The sequence below is a fragment of the Mytilus galloprovincialis genome, chromosome 2 (genome assembly GCF_965363235.1).
Source record: "Mytilus galloprovincialis chromosome 2, xbMytGall1.hap1.1, whole genome shotgun sequence".
Classification (NCBI taxonomy): domain Eukaryota; kingdom Metazoa; phylum Mollusca; class Bivalvia; order Mytilida; family Mytilidae; genus Mytilus; species Mytilus galloprovincialis.
In genome coordinates this window covers 57,434,683-57,453,267 of record NC_134839.1, presented here as the reverse complement: position 1 = coordinate 57,453,267, position 18,585 = coordinate 57,434,683, and the positions used below count along the sequence as shown (strand labels likewise).

The window sequence follows — 18,585 nt, the reverse complement described above, 5'->3', positions numbered from 1 at the left end:
GACACAACATTAAAATGTAACATACACAGAAACGGACTAAGCAAAACACATAAAAAACAAATGGACAAGAACTGTCATATTCCTGACTTGGTACAAGCAAATGTAGAAAATGGTGGATTAAACCTGTTTTTTTAGCGCTAAACCTCTCACTTTGTTGACAGTCTCATCAAATTTCGTTATATTTACAATGATGCGTGAACTAAACAGACAAAATAAATAAAATAGTCAAAATATGGGTACAGCAGTCATCATCGTGTAACAATTCTAAAAGGAACAATTATACAAAATACAATAGTGTACGACCCGACGGGAAGTGAACTATTGTCTCTTACCCTGGCTACTATTTTCCATAGTCAATGTAAGACACAACATTAATATCATTATTATACTGACTGTTTACTATTTCAATTAGTGCTAACTGTGTATTTCTATGTAAACAAATGCATTATAGTATGAAAAGAAGCCCTTTTTGTAACTCTGTATATATAATATGTGCTGTCTTAATAAAGAAAGTTGATTTGAGGTGAAATTTTTTATTTTAACTGTATCTGAATATAAATCATTATTGACTAGTTAAACAAGTAGAATTCTGCTTAAGCTGGTGCTAAAGGTTGTGTTAAACTTACTAAGAGGTACATATATATATTTTGCTTAATGCTGAAGGCATGAACTCATGTTGACCTCAAGATGAAGAAGTACCAAAAAGGCATCGTGTCATAGCTTTGCCCGGTATTGTTTTGGATTTTGTCTAAACAAGGTTTACTTCATACCCCTTTCATTTCACTCTCATTAACATTTTTCATAGTGCTCAGTAACTTACAAAAAAACCCAGTGATGTGGTCATAAATATTTATCTATTATAACAAATGACTTCTAAAGTATTCAAACAATTTTGGCTTCAACGGCAGTAAGAAGAAGTAAACAAAGAACAAAAACGTTCTAACAGAAACTACAGTATTTTAAAGTCTCTTAAAAATGTCAGAAAAATTCAAATGATATCTACTATATATTTTCCCCTTATTGTTCAATTGTAATAGTTAATTAATTGTCAGGCTAATAAATCCAACCACTTGTCTGGCAAAGCAACTAAGCTCCGCCTTTGCACGTGAAACTGACAATGATTGACGTGAAAATCAATAGTCTGTTCCAACAGCAAAGCATACTATTTTCGTATATATATATATATATATATATATATATATATATATATATATATATATATTATAGTGCAGTTAACGTTATATATTCCTTTAAAACTATGCAAAAATAGAGTTATTTCACCATAGAACGACATTCTTACAGGAAGAAAAATAAAAATGTATTGAGTCACTGATAAGGTCTTTGCATCGGAACTAAACACATTTATTCTAAAAACAGTTGTTGGCATGACACGGGTTATGTTCTTCTCATATATGTTATTATGGTATGATACTAAACCCCTAACGGGAAGGATTGTGCCTGATGTTCATATGATGAAATCATAATATTTCAGTCAGTTTAATTGAAGTCTGGAGCTGGCATGTCAGTTAACTGCTAGTAGTCTGTTGTTATTTATGTATTATTGTCATTTTGTTTATTTTCTTTGGTTACATCTTCTGATATCAGACTCGGACTTCTCTTGAACTGAATTTTAATGTGCGTATTGTTATGCGTTTACTTTTCTACATTGGTTAGAGGTATAGGGGGAGGGTTGAGATCTCACAAACATGTTTAACCCCGCCGCATTTTTTGCGCCTGTCCCAAGTCAGAAGCCTCTGGCCTTTGTTAGTCTTGTATTATTTTAATTTTAGTTTCTTGTGTACAATTTGGAAATTAGTATGGCGTTCATTATCACTGGACTAGTATATATTTGTTCAGGGGCCAGCTTAAGGACGCCTCCGGGTGCGGGAATTTCTCGCTACATTGAAGACCTGTTGGTGACCCTCTGCTGTTGTTTTTTATTTGGTCGGGTTGTTGTCTCTTTGACACATTCCCCATTTCCATTCTCAATTTTATAGAGTAAATATCATTTAGGTAAAATAACAAAAAATACCGAACTCCGAGGAAAAATTCTTAACGGAAAGCTCCTTATCAAATGGAAGATTAAAAGCCTAAACACATCAAACGAATGGATACCAACTGTCATATTCTTGTCTTGGTACAGTCATTCTCTGATGTAGAAAATTGTTGATTAAACCTGGTTTTATAGCTAGCTAAAACTTGTATGAGTTCAGTAATTTTTACTATAAATAATAATGTTTTCTCGAATGCCTACCCTACACATTGTCTTTAAATTATCTATTATTGCCACTAACTTTTTCGTCAGCGAATTTCCTTTTCTTTTATAGTTTGACTCGTTGAATAAGAACAATTGTGACGTCGTCCCTTTAAATGTTATATTTCTACTTCGTTCATTTCTTTTCAAAATCTACAATTGTAACCCCTTTTACAGAATATGTGCGATACACCCGAAAGAATAAAAGTTAACCATACAATTTTTCGATTCCACATATTAAAATTTGCCATTTACGTGCCTGTTACCGTAAGACAGTTAATTGCATTTCATTCTCATTCTCATGCATTTTATTCTTATGGAAATTTGTATCCTGCCAAAAAGTTTGTAAACAACCAGATTTTTCCAAGTCGTCCAACATTTGTATCCATTTCGGTACGTCCTGTTCTTTTTTCACCGGGTTATTACTTCGCTGGAATGTAGGATTATATCCTGGCATTTGGAATGCGTCCCACATGGATACCCACCTACACGGAATAACTATTTGAGTTGAATGGGATGGCATATCGTGGTATGACGAAAGGTACCGGTTTGAGGGTTGCTTATTGTTACCCATTGTACATTTTGAATTGATGTGATGCCTTCTTAGGAGACACGTATAAATCGCTACACCAACAGTTGAAATAAGTGCAAACATTGTTATTAAAGTTCCCATGATAATTCCAATTACTGCTGAATCTGATATTAATTTGACAGATAAATCTGAAAAAGAACAAATACACGACGTTTAAATATTGCAATATGAAAACATAAAACTTTTTATTAACGATTAATACAACTAAGATATTTATTCAGCTATATATACTCAATTTGTGTAGGAGAAACACAATCTAATCTAATGTAAATATTTTTTAATTTATTTTTTGTCCAATGAAGAAGAAATGAATTTAAGATATAAGTATATCATATTGTAGTATTAGAATGAAATAGAGCGACAGTATTTCACCTATGGTCAAAAAGTTTCATAGAATCTGTCTAGATATATTTCTTAGCTGTAAAACTCGTATATATTACGACGTATTAAAATCGTTATAAAACTCAACACTTCATAAGTTAAAACTGATAGTAATGTCGAAGCAAAAATGTTTGTCAGAACATTTCAATGATACAAATTATCTTACATTTCACACCATACCCCACTACATTGTGAATAATGTAAAGTTGTGTCCGGTTTAGAAGCAATTTAATCTTTGTTGTTTTCTCACCAGAGGTCATATTGATTGATACTTGTTTTCGTGGCAATTTTTCATTCATATTATAGAGATCTGAAAGGTAGGTCGACGTTTCAGACGTCAACTGGAAATCTAGGATATATCGGAGATATAGTCTTGCAACAGAATAAATATAAAGTCCTCAAGCAATTTTGGCAGTGTTTGTCTTTACTTTACCACCATTCTTTAGGGTGACATTCTGCCTACACGGGGGTATCGTATTAAACGTTCCCGCTCCGGCCGGACAGACTATGTACTTATACCGCCCGCACAGTCAAATAGACGCCGCAGGCATTTACTGCAGAATGGGATAAATCCATATTTCTATACCTCTATCAGTCTTTTCCGGGTTAGTTTTCTTATGCTTTTTAGTTCGATAATATGTTTTGAAGCTCTCGCGATTTTTCTGTTATAATCGGAAAAGTTGTAGATGCTTTCAACGAGTTCTTTGTTGTTGACAGTGACGCTGTATGCAGATAAGTGGTGGCATTTTTAGTTGTTATCAATTCAGTTGTAGTTGATGTAAATATTGTAAACATCTTATTCATGTTGTCATGTGTTTTAATAGCCCAGTATATAATTACTACACAGTTGTTGCTTTTGTTGCTGCTATGGATATAAAGTCTATTGTAGTATATTGTTCAGTTGTTGTCATATACTTTGTTCTTTATGTGGATTGAACATTGATCGTTTGAAATATTTAGTTGTTATAAGCACATGTAAAACTGTCACAATCTTTGAAACAATTCTTATTGATGGTATAATTGATACATAACTTATAATAGTTTCCATAGTTGAAAGTAGTGTCTACACCGGTACAGTAGACATGTCTATCGAGGATTGTATCCAACATTGGTGAAGTCTCTTTAGTAACTCTCCCTTTAGTGGCCCTTTCCGTTGTATTTTGCAGTGGTATTCGTTTTGATGGTTGTTTTAAGTACAGTATAGATTGTGAAATTTTTGTTTAAACCATAAAACAGGCAAAGCTGTTACTTCTGACGATGTAGTTTTTTTATATCTTGTATTTAAGAATTGAATGCTTCTTTTTGTAACTTTATTAGGGTGTAAAAGCGTTGACCGAAGTACATTTTGTATGAAGCGCGGAAGCGCTTCATTCTAAAAATGTGCGCACGGTCAACGCTTTTACAACCCTATGAAGTTACAAAAAGAAGCATTCAATACTTATAATTACATTTTTTAGCTAGGCTCATGAAAACACGATTTATTTAATTTATTATTACTTTATTATCACTGGGGTAAAGCTGATGACCGTAACTGCATTCACGGTCATCCCAAGATGTCGGATGAAAAATTAGGTCAGTTTCTGTATTGTCTGTTAAAGTGTTTCTATATCATTTTATTTACAAATCATACATTGAAACGATGTAAATTTATAAAAGAATCACTCGAAAATCACTAATTACTTCCGAGAAATGTGCATGAAACGGGAAATTCGATTTGAAAAAATCGTTAAGATGACCGTAAATCATAATCAAAATATTTTCAAGATGACCGTAACATAAAACAAGGATGACCGTAATTGGTAAAAAGATGACCGTAACTTGTAAAGGATGACCGTAATTTGTAAAGACTGATTGTAATTTATATAGGACGACCGTAACTTTTATAGGATGACCATCAATTCTAAGAAATATCCGTATTGTATTCAAAGCTTTTTTGTTGAGTTTGTCGATCTCAATAGGGGCTCGGTTAGCGGATATAAATATGTTTCATAAATTTCTTTTTTTAAACTATAATATAATTGGCCATATTTAGGATTTATAACAATGATAGTAAATTGCATATTTCTCGTAAACAATGAAATATTTATTGATATCGACGTTTAAATTTAAACACAAATTTACAGCGATACGACGAAAATTTGAAGAAACATGAATGTGTCCCTAGTACACGGATGCCTCATCTACACTATCATTTTCTATGTTTAGTGGATTATGAAAATGGGATAAAACTGTAATTTGGCATTAGAATTAAAAAGATCATTCTATAGGGAAAATGTGTACTAAGTTTCAATTTTATTTAACTTGAAGCTGGACAAACGGACAAACAAACAGACGAACGGACGAACGTACGCACAGACCAGAAAAACATAATGCCAATAAATGGAGCATTAAAAACATTAATAATACATACGAATATTTGGTAATCGAGCCCATGTGTATGGGTCCAGAGGAAGCAGATTAAAATCTTAATTTGTCTTGATATATGCAGGCGGAAACACTTTTGAAATAGAACAAAAGAATCGAAGCTCTGTGTTTATCGAGAGAGCGATAAAAGTTAACTGTAATGTTTGATATAGTAACAAAATTTTAAAAAGTAAATAGAAACAAATAAAACGACAATTTTCTTATTTTAAAAACACCATTTGCATAAGTTTTCAATGTATCTATTACATAGTGATGCAAAACAATAAGATATCAAGTCGACGACATGGCGTAATGGGGAGATGATTTTGAAGAAGTAGAATCCTGACTGTATGAATAACATTTCTGTATATATACAAAATTGACAACGTTCCGCCTTGTGATACGCTTTTCGTACAATACTATTTTAAGGATCTACTTTGCTGGAGCACACCTTCACTAGTTTATTCGAATGATATTTTCAAAATATTTCTGTTATTTTATTTGCACGACAAAATGAAAGACGATATAATATCAATGGGTGTACATGCAATTTTTTGGCATTTTTAAAAATGTGTATTTATTATATGTCATTAAAAGGAATCCCAGAAACAAAAAAAAATCTTTTGTCGAGCAGTTGAAGGCTGTGCACCGCATGTCTTTTGGCAAATTCATTTTAAAAATTGAACCCTCTACTGTAAAAAAGATACATATGGTAATCTTTGCATTTGAAGCACGTCTTATTTTCTTCTACCTTTAGGATAAAACTTTCATATTAATATGTGTATACCAACACGATTAATCATTTGATACAAAAAGATAGTTATATAAATACGGATATTTCTTAGAATTGAGGGTCATCCTTTAAAAGTTACGGTCATCATTTACAAATTACGGTCATCTTAAAAGCAGTTACGGTCAGCCTTGTTATGAATCGCTGATTCTGTTACGGTCATCTCGATTGTGATTTACGGTCATCTTGGCGATTTTTTCAAATCGAATTTCCCGTTTCATGCACATTTCTCAGAAGTAATTAGTGATTTTCGAGTGATTCTTTTATAAATTTACATCGTTTCAATGTATGATTTGTAAAGAAAATGATATAGAAACACTTTAACAGACAATACAGAAACTGACCTAATTTTTCATCCGACATCTTGGGATGACCGTGAATGCAGTTACGGTCATCAGCTTTACCCCAGTGATTATGGGACCTCGTGTCATCATGAATGATAAGTTTTATTGTGTGATACAACTGCTTAAGGAATAACAGGTGATGTGCAGTTAGCCAATCAGAATAACGTATCATAATGAAACATACATCTAATGTAATTATTAACAGTTGTATCTTCTGATGTTGTTAAAGTAAATATGACTTTCTCTTCAGTAGTAGATATCGTTGTTGAAATAGTTATTGTTACATTGGAGACTAATTGCCGGATTGCAACGTTAGGTAAGAATTAGATTGAATAGTGCAGAATGGAATTGTACAGTATGCATTTACAGACATGCACATTGCTGCATTACTCGTTTATGATGGCTGTTTAGATTGGTTTCACCAAGATGCGTCGGACTAAAACATGCTCCCAAAACAACATACTGGATATGTAGAAACTGTCATTGTAAATAAAAACTTAAAAAATTGTATGCAATGTTGTAAAATTCAAATAAAAGTTATCATGTTTCGTTTTAATACATATTAATCGTCCCAGCGTACATTGAATTTCCTAAATGTACTTAGTAACAATGACGCGACGTAACAGTAGACAAAATTATTATTGTGACATTCGTAGTTAATCGGTTCCTTTAATTACCCAGCCCTGCATTCCAGCAATTATCCTCCAATATAACAATAATTATTCAATCATTGTTACATTTTCATGTAACCATAGCCAGTGCCTACTGCTTACTTCCTGTGTGGTTAACTTAATGTTGTTGTCTGATTCGCTGTTGTCGGCTAACTTGTTACATCTGTTGTCGTGAATTCAAATCTTGAACTTTGGACTCTGTTGTAATGACTTCAAATGTTGTAGTTTGGTCCGTATTTGTCACTTGACCTGTTATAACTGCTGCCTTGGCTTCCATTGCAGTTATTGGATCCATAGTTGTTGGCTGACTTGTGGCTTTTACTGTTTTTGTTGTATCAGTGGTTTTCGGCTTACTTATGACCTATAATGTCGTAACGTTCACTGTTGTAGTTAGTTCTGTGTGTATATGTCTACTTGTGGATTCTATTGTTGTTGCCTCAACTGTTATAATTGGTTCCGTGGCTCTTTGTCTACTTGTGACTTTTGTTGTCTTGGCCTCCATTGTTGTAGTTTGATTCGTAGTTGTTGGCTTACTTGTTATTACGGTTTTTTATTTTATTCCAATGTTGGTGTTATTTGATCTGTGGTTGTGTACTTACTTGTTATTTCTGTTGAGGGATCGGTTGATGTTGGCTTACTGGTGTTTTCTGATGTCGAGACTCCTATTGTTGTAGTTGGGTCCATGGTTGTTGGCTTACTTGTAACTTCCACCATGGTTGTCGGCTTGATGGTGACCTCTGTTGTTGTGGCTTTATTTGTTGTTAACGGTTTTCTTATGACTTCTGTTGTCGTGGATTCCATGGTTGTAGTTGAATCTGTGGTTGTCGCCTTACTTGTGACTTTCACCGCGGTTGTGGGCTTCATTGTGACCTCTATTGTCGTGATTTCCCCCATGGATTTCGGCTTACTTGTGACAGCTGTTTTAGTGCTTTCAAATGTTGTAGTTGTATCCGTGGTTGTCGCCTTATTCGTGACTTCCACCGTGGTTGTCGTCTTCATTATCACCTCTGTTGTCGCGACTTCAACGTTTTTTGGTTTAGTAGTAACATATGTTGTCGTGGCTTCTATTGTAGTAGTTAGATCCGTGGTTGAGTACTTACTTGTGACTCCTGCGGTTGTTCTTTCCATTGTTGTAGTTGCATCCTTGGTTGTCGGCTTACTCGTGACTTCCATCGTCGTTGTCGGCTTCATTGTGACCTCTGTTGTCGTAATTTTGACCGTCGTTATCGGCTGACTTGTGACTTCTGTTGTCGTGGCTTCGACCGTCGTTGTCGGCTGACTTGTGACTTCTGCTGTCATGGCTTCCATCGTCATTGTCGGCTTACTTGTGACTTCTGTTGTCGTGACTTCTATTGTTATAGTTGGCTCATCTGTTGTGGCTTTTGATGTTATTCCTGTTGTCGTTTCATGTGTTGTCATCATAGTTGTCGTGGTTTCTATTGTAGTAGTTGGATCCGTGGTTGTGTACTTACTTGTGACTTCTGCTGTTGTGCTTTCCATTGTTGTATTTAGATCCGTGGTTGTCTGCTTACTCGTGACTTCCATCGTGGTAGTCGGCTTCATTGTGACCTCTATTGTCGTGATTTCAATTGATGTTGTCGGCTTACTCGTGACTTCTGTTGTCGTGACTTCCATTGTAGTAGTTGGATCTCTTGTTGTGTACTTACTTGTGACTTCTGCTGTTGTGCTTTCCATTGTTGTAGTTAGATCCGTGGATGTCGGCTTACTCGTGACTTCCATCGTGGAAGTCGGCTTCATTGTGACCTCTGTTGTCGTGATTTCAATTGATGTTGTCGGCTTACTCGTGACTTCTGTTGTTGTGGCTTCCATTGTCGTTTTCGGCAGACTTGTGATTTCTGTTGTCGTGACTTCCTCCGTCGTTGTCGCCAGACTTGTGATTTCTGTTGTCTTGACTTCCATCGTCGTTGTCGGCTGACTCGGGAGTATTGTTGTCGTGACTTCCATCGACGTTGTCGGCTTACTTGTGAGTTCTGTTGTCGTGACTTCTATTGTTGTAGTTGGCTCATCTGTTGTTGCTTTTGATGTTATCCCTGTTGTCGTTTCCTGTGTTGTCATCATAGTTGTCGTGGTTTCTATTGTAGTAGTTGGATCTGTGGTTATGTACTTACTTGTGACTTCTGCTGTTGTGCTTTCCATTGTTGTATTTAGATCCGTGGTTGTCTGCTTACTCGTGACTTCCATTGTGGTAGTCGGCTTCATTGTGACCTCTATTGTCGTGATTTCAATTGATGTTGTCGGCTTACTCGTGACTTCTGTTGTTGTGGCTTCCATTGTCGTTTTCGGCAGACTTGTGATTTCTGTTGTCGTGACTTCCACCGTCGTTGTCGCCAGACTTGTGATTTTTGCTGTCGTGACTTCCATCGTCGTTGTCGGCTGACTCGTGATTCCTGTTGTCGTGACTTCCATCGTCGTTGTCGGCTTACTTGTGAGTTCTGATGTCGTGACTTCCACTGTTGTAGTTGGCTTATCTGTTGTCGCTTTAGTTGTAATTTCTGTTGTCGTTTCCCGTGTTGTCATCATAGTTGTATAATCTTCTGTTGTCGTTTGTTCAGTTGTTATAACTGGTGAAGTTCCTTCCGTTGAATGAAAAGTTGATGTAGCGAAGGCTGTTGCTTTTGAGGTGACCTGAAATTGCATAAAGGATCCAGGTTATCGCATGTATCCTTTGAATAGACTTATTTATAAAGGTTATGAATTTCACACTGTAGCAATATAGAATCATATTCAAAACAGTGTGGCTGTGGCCATTGATTGACGACCTAAATTATCCCATTGACTGGGACAGATTAGGTGAACGTGTGTCTGTAACGACCACTGCTCAATATTTACTTATTGTAGAATTTAAACTGTGGGGTAACCAAAGGTTCTTAACGCCTTCAATAATAAAATAATTCGAAAAATTAATCAGGAATAATCTTTATGTTTTGATTTATATTATTAATATAAATCATAACATCGTGTTATTCCTGATTAATTTTTCGAATAACTTCATTTAGGTGTTGAGAACCTTTGGTGACCCCACAGTTTAAGTGTCTTTAACAAGTACAAATGAGCAGTGGTCGTTACAGAAAAACGTTCACATAATCTGTCCCAGTCAATGGGATAATTTAGGTCGTCAATCAATGGACACAGCCACACTGTTTTGAATATGATTCTATTTGAATATTGCTTTAGTCTATACTAGCATCATGTTTTTTAACAGTATACAACATAGCTAAATATGTAATGCTATGCATTGTTATAACAACTGATTGCCTAGCTACATTCTAGATCTATCGATATGATGCACATATGTATTTACATTTTCACTTTGCATATAGTCATGCATTTCCCAGATACGTCATTAAAAATAAATCCGTTGTGTACTAATTGATATTTTAGTCTGGAAAAACATGATTTATGTAGTTGTATTCGACTTTGAACTAGTTTTGAATTCAAAAACAATGGATACTTATAAATAAGTATTCTTTTGTATGATTTTTGTGTTTCGACCCGATCTGATACATTTAGTAAGTTGAGACCTTTTCTACTGAAAGGAGTAGGTCCAGTAAGACCCCTTTTTGGCCCCAAAATATAGCAGTTTTACAAAATTGTTAAAATGTAAACTTTTAGTTATCTATTGGAAAGAAGAATGCTTCTGCTATATAAATATGGGCTGTTTTTTATTTACAATACAATGCATAACGGTATAACGACACTGTTCCGGGTTAGGAGTCAATTGAGAGCCAATAAAAATATTAACCCTGCTGCTTCAATATATATATATGCCAGTCCTAATTTAAGAGCCTGTAATGCAGTTGTTGTCGTCGGTTGCTGTCTGTTATTTGTTTTCCTTTTATTGATGTATCATGAATCTGGTTGTTGATCTTCTCATTTGAATTGTTTAACCCTGGCATTACGCGGCCTTTAATATCGGACAACTAGGTTACAACATAGGTTTGCTCATTGGTGTAGATAAAGGCAATAATAGTATATTGGTGTTCAAAAGTCATAAATCGATTAAGATATAATAAATCCGGGGTACAAACTAGGCAGTACGGTGACCTTAAGTTGATAACACCCAGGCCGTACGGTGACCTTAAGTTGCTTACATCCAGGCCTATTGGTCTCTGTTTGATAGTTATCTCAATTGGCTTGAATGCATCCGCTCACCAATCTGTAGGTTGTGTTGCCTTAACTGTTGTTTGTAATAGAATAGCACATAATACCAAAAAGATGCAAGAATACTATCGGTCTAAATATGACATTGCTATGAAGTCTAAAACATCTACCTTTGCTTAACGATTTTGATACATGTAGCTTTTTAAGTAAATGTTGTTTATAGAAGCCTGTTGTTCAGAAGTTGTCGTTTGTTGTTGTGGTTCATGAATATTTCTCGTTTGTTTTCCTGTTTGTATTGTTTTACACTAGTCTTTTGGGGCACTTAATAGCTTGCTGTTCGGTGCGAGCTAAGGATCCGTGTTGAACACCGTACTCTGACCAATAATTGTCTACTTTTACACATAGTGACTTGGTTGACGAGATGTCTCATTTGCACTCATACCACACCTTCTTATTTAAGAATTGAATGCTTATTTTGTTTTTTAAATTATTTGGGTGTCAAAGGATTGACCGAAGTACATTTTGTAAGAAGCGTAGGAGCAAAAGCGCTGAAGCAGAAGCGCTTCATTCTAAAAATGTAGACAGGTCAACAATTTAACAACCCTTTAATTATTTTTTCATAGCATGAAAACACGATTTTAATATTTTTTTAATTTTATTTACTTGTGCACTTTATTGTGGAAGCTCGTGTAATTATGCACGTTACATTTCATTCGCAAATGAAGGTTGATTTGAGAATGACACGAGCTTGCTATAAGCCAATAAAATTAACGTATTTGTATATTTGAATATCTTTGAAATATACTCAGTATTACCTCAGTGGTGGTTTCTTCTAATGCTAAGTTATTCTTGATATATTTGATTACGAATCCAGTTTTCGGATTAAAGTTGTCACTATAAAATACCACACTTATTTTTGATGCACTGTATAGATAGTTGTCAACGTTTCCGCTATCAAATGGTTGACAGAAGTCTCCATAACCTGAAATGTTGTATTAAAGTTGATGAACAAAAAATGCCATGAATTTTTTAAATTTTTTTTCTTAAACTATTAATTTTATCAACATATTTACATTGTTTGTTAATAGACACATCAAATACCGGTACCTTATCCCAGCCTCGTTATCATTAGTATAGAACATCTATTATGGTTAATTATGTCAGTACCACAGGCACTTATCTCAGAAATAAAATCATATAAAACGTAATACAACACAAAGTACCAAACTCGCATTCCAGAAAAACGTCAGCCAGGAACTTAAGATCTTTTCTTAATTATCGAACTCTATATATCTTTTAATCAAACAGTGTTTTACATATCATTTAAATGTGACAGATTTCTTCCTTTTCTGACTAATAACAGCTATTTTTATCTGAATAATCCGCTTACACCAAATCAAATAAGTAAAGAACACTTTCCGCCATTAATGAATCAGCCATAATGATTGTTGATCGAGTGACATATGGCAGTAAATTGCGGGGTCATAAATCCGGTCAAATAACTTTGTATAACCTTCTATAATATTTATTGCATCAATTGTTTTATGTGTGCTTGTTCTCAATATACAAGACTTTGTAATGACCTATAACAATGGAAATTTTCTTTTATACAAGCATTACTAATCGATTATATGATATATGCATCTGTACATTGTTGATGGTCGTATGGAAAAATGCATTTTTAATTCATATTAAATTTTTGCATATAAGATTCGCTTAATGATGCCATCAATTTTCTTAAATTATCTAAAAGTGTATTGTCCTGTAAACTGCTCAAATATGCAATTCGATTTCATAATAAGAATAGGCAATATCGTTTTGAGTATAATGCTGTTGGTAATGTCATTAATTAGCTATGATACGTACCATCAACTCTTAGATAATGATAACAAGTAGTTCCTCCAAAATCAAGATTAACAAAGACAACAGAAATGTTGACCTCCGAAGTCGGAGAAGATGTTATAGTCCATTCACAATCAACATTTCTAAAATATACCAATAATTCATCAACTGAGTCAAAATGGAGAAACAATATGCAGATCACGATTTAAAAGAAATATAATTACGCACAAAATATTTGTATATTTTCTAAATTGTTGGTCATCTTCTGCTGGTTGTATTTTTTCTACATGCACTATACAGACTGGGATTTATTTCTTACTGCATGTATAACGCCGGTAGTATATCGTTCAAACAAGGGCATTGTGCTTTCAATATCTTTTATTTGAAAATAACATTAAACAAAAAGACAGTTATAGTCTACAACTACTTTTATGTATAAATTAAGAATACTAGTTACTCCAAATGCAACAATATTAGTTCTACTTTTTTAAGAGATGTGACTCTGCGTGAGACTGACGTCAAATAACACTTACAAATAGGATTTTTGTTTGAATATATCTTCTGTAGACAAAATGTAGGATACACTTACTTCCCATATGTATGCGGAAAGTTAGGACTGGTTATGTATTGTTCTGTATCTTTTGCGTCTAGAGAAGATGGTCCCGGACAACCTGCACCTGCTATTAAATTAAAATATGTATATATATATATATATATATAATACAAACAAGTCTAAACAAGTGAAAAACCATACAATGAAAAATACATTGTGTATAAAAATAATAATATAACATCTACACACGCTTAAAAAACACGTGTCTCATGTCTATCTCTAGATTAGACTTCCGTGACAAGGTAACACTACGACTATTGAAGTTATATTTTTATATAGCGGATGTGGTCGAGTGGTCTAGAGCGCTGGACATGAGGCTAAGCGATTGGTGCTGTAGTGTATCAAAGGTGTGAGTTCGAATCCCGCTGAGGGACGAACAAAAAATTGTCAGTAGAAAATCTAACTCTAACACTGTTTGGAGTAATTTTCAGACTTATATATATATATCAGTTCCCAACTCTGGATATTGTAAGCTTTTTTAAATATATCAATAGAATTTTGAGCTGATTTAAAAATCTCTTTTGCAAAACACTACACTATGAACTAATAAATTTATGGTGACAACGGTTTGCTCGATTATGGTTTAAAGCAGAACTGTGTGTTTCTTTTGTTTTGGGTTGAGGCTCTGGACAGTTTATTATAAGCATTGCACAACATCGTATATTTCTATACTATTAATGACGATGTCTTATGGCATCTTCCTTTGAAAAACAGTCACCAATATATGTTAGAATGACGGTTTTGATGTCAGATCAGAAGTTTATGCTGGTTGAGCTTGTTGTCAGTTACTCCGAGCATTGGATTTCTTTGATACTATGTAATATTGTTACATGGTTTATACGTGTCTTTTGGGTCTTTTTTGTCATTACTTCCTCTAGTAGTTAGAACTGGAAATGGTAGATATGATTTGACTCGTTTGGCCTCATCGCGTATCCGTTTGCCTGCTTTGGTGGGGAACCTCGTCAGTTGTTGATGTTTTATTTTATTTTCTCTTTGGGAAAGTTGATATTTATTCAGTTGATAATCTTTAGACACCTGTCTTTTGATGAAGACCATATGCTGACTTATAATTATTCAATGATTTTGAAATAATTTAAAGATTTGCAGTATTTCGTTAGTTTGGAGGAACCAATAAACGCTGACTTTTCTATTAAACAAGCTTCGGCTGTAAATATTGTTAAGATAAATACATTGACTTACAGAAATCTTTTGCTATCATGACTTGAATTTCAAATCCCGATCCATCGTTTCCTGTATCATCGTCAGTTGTAAAAACTATCGATACGATATTGGTTTGTCTAGTAATTACTACAGTTCTGTCTGCTGAAGGATTATCGCTGCTATCGATAATCAAATCTACTGTCTCGTTTGTTTCTTCAAGTAAATAGAGGGATGCGAATAAATCTACATGCTGAAGTACTATAAAATAATACTTTGTCCAATAATAGCAACATACATATGAAATATTTGCATAAGTATATGATAATTGACTGTATGTTTATGCCAGCCGACATCGTAAATGGGATCCAAATTACTTAGTAGTTTGAAATTGGAAGGGAAGTAAGATTTACAAAACCCATACACATGACGAACCATAGTTTCAGAAGTATATTTTATTTAAATTGCAGTCTTTAATAATAATAAAAAAAAATAATGCATATGTCTCCTTCAAATTTTTAAATTGAGAGTTTGCTTCAGAATCGTTGATTTTAGAAATATACGCATGGAAAAAAGTATTGCAACACTTTGATTTTTTAAAACTTGAAAAATCAGCCCTTATTCTAGATGGAATATGATGAAATATTTGTAAAATAATATTGAAACGTAGTTAATGATAACATTGGCTTTAAAACGAACAAAAAATGTATGAAAAAAAAAGTTTTATCTATCCAAAACTTTTATAACATAATGTAGTGTTTTTTGTACAAAAAATGAATTTTACAACTTTTACTGTAGTCGAACTTTTCAATGTCAGACATTTCAAAATTAATCTTTAGATGATTGTTCACATCATGGTTGATCGTTATACGCCAAAGAATTAGTACTTTGTGCGCAGCCTGCATTCAACGGATAACCGCATTTTAACGTCTTCTGATTCCTGCCATAAGTCGAATAATTTGTTGCTAAGGTAGCAACAACCATTCCTGACGAAGGGTATTGTTTATTTCATGACGTGTTTAAACTGGGGTGTCCTTTCGTGCACTTTACGCTCAATAGTGTCCCATATATGCTCGATATGGTTCAAATTCGGGCTACGATCGGGCCAAGGAAGATAAACCGAATTCCATTGGTACAATGGGTCTTCCTCCACGACGCTAATTTCCATTTTTGGCGAGCTCTGCACTAAATTGGATACGGGAACCTTTTTGTCTGATCTTAGGCAAAGGTCCCCGAAATGGTCTTATCACACGATAACCAGTATCGATGAGCCGATCTCGAACAGTTCTTGTTTAAAGGCTCCTGTATAGTCATCACTTTCTTTTTAGGATTGTATTGCTTGCAATGGGTTTCCTTCTGACCAACCTTCGTTGTGCTTGATTTTCCCTAGCAGATGTTATAGGGGGTCTTCTTGATCTCGGAAGGTCTTTAACATCGTTTATTGCCTGATTTTTATTCTTAAAACGACTTATAGTGGAATGGTGATGACCAACAGTACGTGCAATTGCCACATCGACATCCCTGCTTCTCTCATGCTGAATATCTGCAATCTTGCTGCAGTTATGAGTTGTGGATGACCATTTACAAGGTGGTAATCACATAACTTTAAAAACTTAGTTATTTAAAGTGTTGAAAACAATGAGGATAAAAACATATTTATTGTTTACGAGTACAGTAGCTGTTTGTGCAGATAAGATCTTATCGAGTCGATACTTATTGATTAAACTCGGGTGATATTTAAATAATGTTTAACTAGTTCTATTTCAACAAAATATATCCCAAATAAATAAAAAGTGTTTTTTTTAATTTGAATTTCAATTTGGTGTTGCAATACTTTTTTCCATGTGAATATACATTAAAAACAAATTATAAAATCAATCAAAAATGAAACTACTCTTACCTGCATTTACCCGAACAGCATCATTTACCGTCTGCAAACCAACAAAATTAGCATTTATGTAGACTTTACTTGCCAAAACTTCCGAATGTATCCTCCATTTGCATGAAAGATTTCTAAAAAGTATCAACGAAAATCAATGATGAAAAAGTACAATTTTGAAGTGTTTGCATGGCGTCATTCAACAACAAAAGCAGACTAATTTTAATTTTCTAGTTCTTTGGATTTTAGAACGACATCAGCAGATGTGGATGAATTATATATGATTTCGGGCAGATACAATAATAATCATCAACTTCGTTAGCACAGAGAGAGTGCTCGTTAAATGACCAAAAATTGTCATACCACTTTGTTTTATACCATTTTTAAATTTTACCGGTTAAATTCTTTCGTAAGCAGTCCAATTGAGACGAATCCTCATAATCTGGCATATAACTTCAAGTGTTTCAACGGATCAATCAGGAAAACGGTTTTTTGTATGACTACATAAACGAAAAAAATATGTTTTGGACAATGTTAAAATTGAGAATGGAAATTTGGAATATGTCAATGGGACAACAACCCGAACAAAGAGCAGATAACAGCCAGAATCTTCCGGCAAGTCTTCAACACAGCAAGAATATCCAGCATCCGGAGATGGGCCCTAGCTGCTTTTGAGTATGGTATGAGTTAATTTGAAGATTATTCCTACCAAACTACAAATAATAAAAATGAACGTACTAGTATTTGTTAACTTAAAGCAAAATGTTTCTGTAAAAGAGTGTTTTTAAGTGAGCATTACACACCTGTTATATCCATTGCTGAATCCTGGTGACTGAACAGTTATTGTCGTAAAGAGAGTTGCTTCAATGATCTCATCTGTGCCGTTGCACTGGCATAATACTGGAAAATAATTTTCAAAATTATTTTGATGAATTTGATTTGTAATAATGTTGTTATATGTCCATCGCCACAAAAATAGATGTTAAATACTATTTATATCGATTCAATTATTTTACAGATATATTGTTTAGTCTAGTTACACATGAATCAATCAATATAAAATTTAGAAAATTTAGAATTTAAAAATGATAAGAAAAAACATGTTTCACCAAAATTAAATTCACCAATTCAATGACTTCATTATTTCATCAGACTTTATGAAAATAAATATAGGAATTAAAATGTTTAAATAATCAATTATATTTTTTTTATAACACTCATGTTGTTTAATATGATTTACTTACAGACTTTCAAGATATTCTAAATATGAACTTTGAATACATTTCGCTTTGAGCATTTCTTTACATAATTACATAATTCCATAAATACAAGACATTAAGACTTTGTTATTGGCCTAAATGGTAATTGTAACATAATACGGCATTTACGTGATAATCTGCTTAATAGTTCGGTTTTTCAAAAAACATGGTTTAATATAAGTTAACGATTAATATGTTATTCAATCAAAAAGAAGCATGACGTGCTTTGTTCTTGCAACTTCATGTAGAAAGGCGGAGCCTGGACTATGGTTTAATC

General features: G+C 33.9%; 1 protein-coding gene across 2 annotated transcripts; it reads right to left on the bottom strand.

Moving 5' to 3' along the window:
• Nucleotides 1-2,358: 2,358 nt before the first annotated feature.
• Nucleotides 2,359-18,039, bottom strand: LOC143063932 (uncharacterized). 2 transcript variants are annotated; one of them, XM_076236382.1, is made up of 8 exons: nt 17,853-18,039; nt 17,071-17,183; nt 15,213-15,386; nt 13,989-14,079; nt 13,424-13,542; nt 12,373-12,539; nt 8,035-10,081; nt 2,359-2,974 (listed from the first exon to the last, which is right to left on the bottom strand). In XM_076236382.1, the coding sequence occupies exons 3-8, from the start codon at nt 15,229-15,231 to the stop codon at nt 2,517-2,519; spliced, it is 2,901 nt and encodes a 966-aa protein (XP_076092497.1). In that variant the 5' UTR covers nt 15,232-15,386; nt 17,071-17,183; nt 17,853-18,039; the 3' UTR covers nt 2,359-2,516. The 2 variants fall into 2 exon arrangements, with proteins under 2 accessions (XP_076092497.1, XP_076092498.1); XM_076236383.1 differs by having other exon boundaries at nt 8,536-10,081; nt 17,853-18,036.
• Between the last annotated feature and the right edge of the window lie 546 nt (nt 18,040-18,585).

Coding starts and splice junctions, on each gene's coding strand:
- LOC143063932 (XM_076236382.1), bottom strand. Junction 13,543..13,988: donor TTTCCGCATACATATGGGAA/GTAAGTGTATCC, acceptor GGTATATTTTAG/AAATGTTGATTGTGAATGGA. Junction 12,540..13,423: donor TCATTATCTAAGAGTTGATG/GTACGTATCATA, acceptor ACAACATTTCAG/GTTATGGAGACTTCTGTCAA.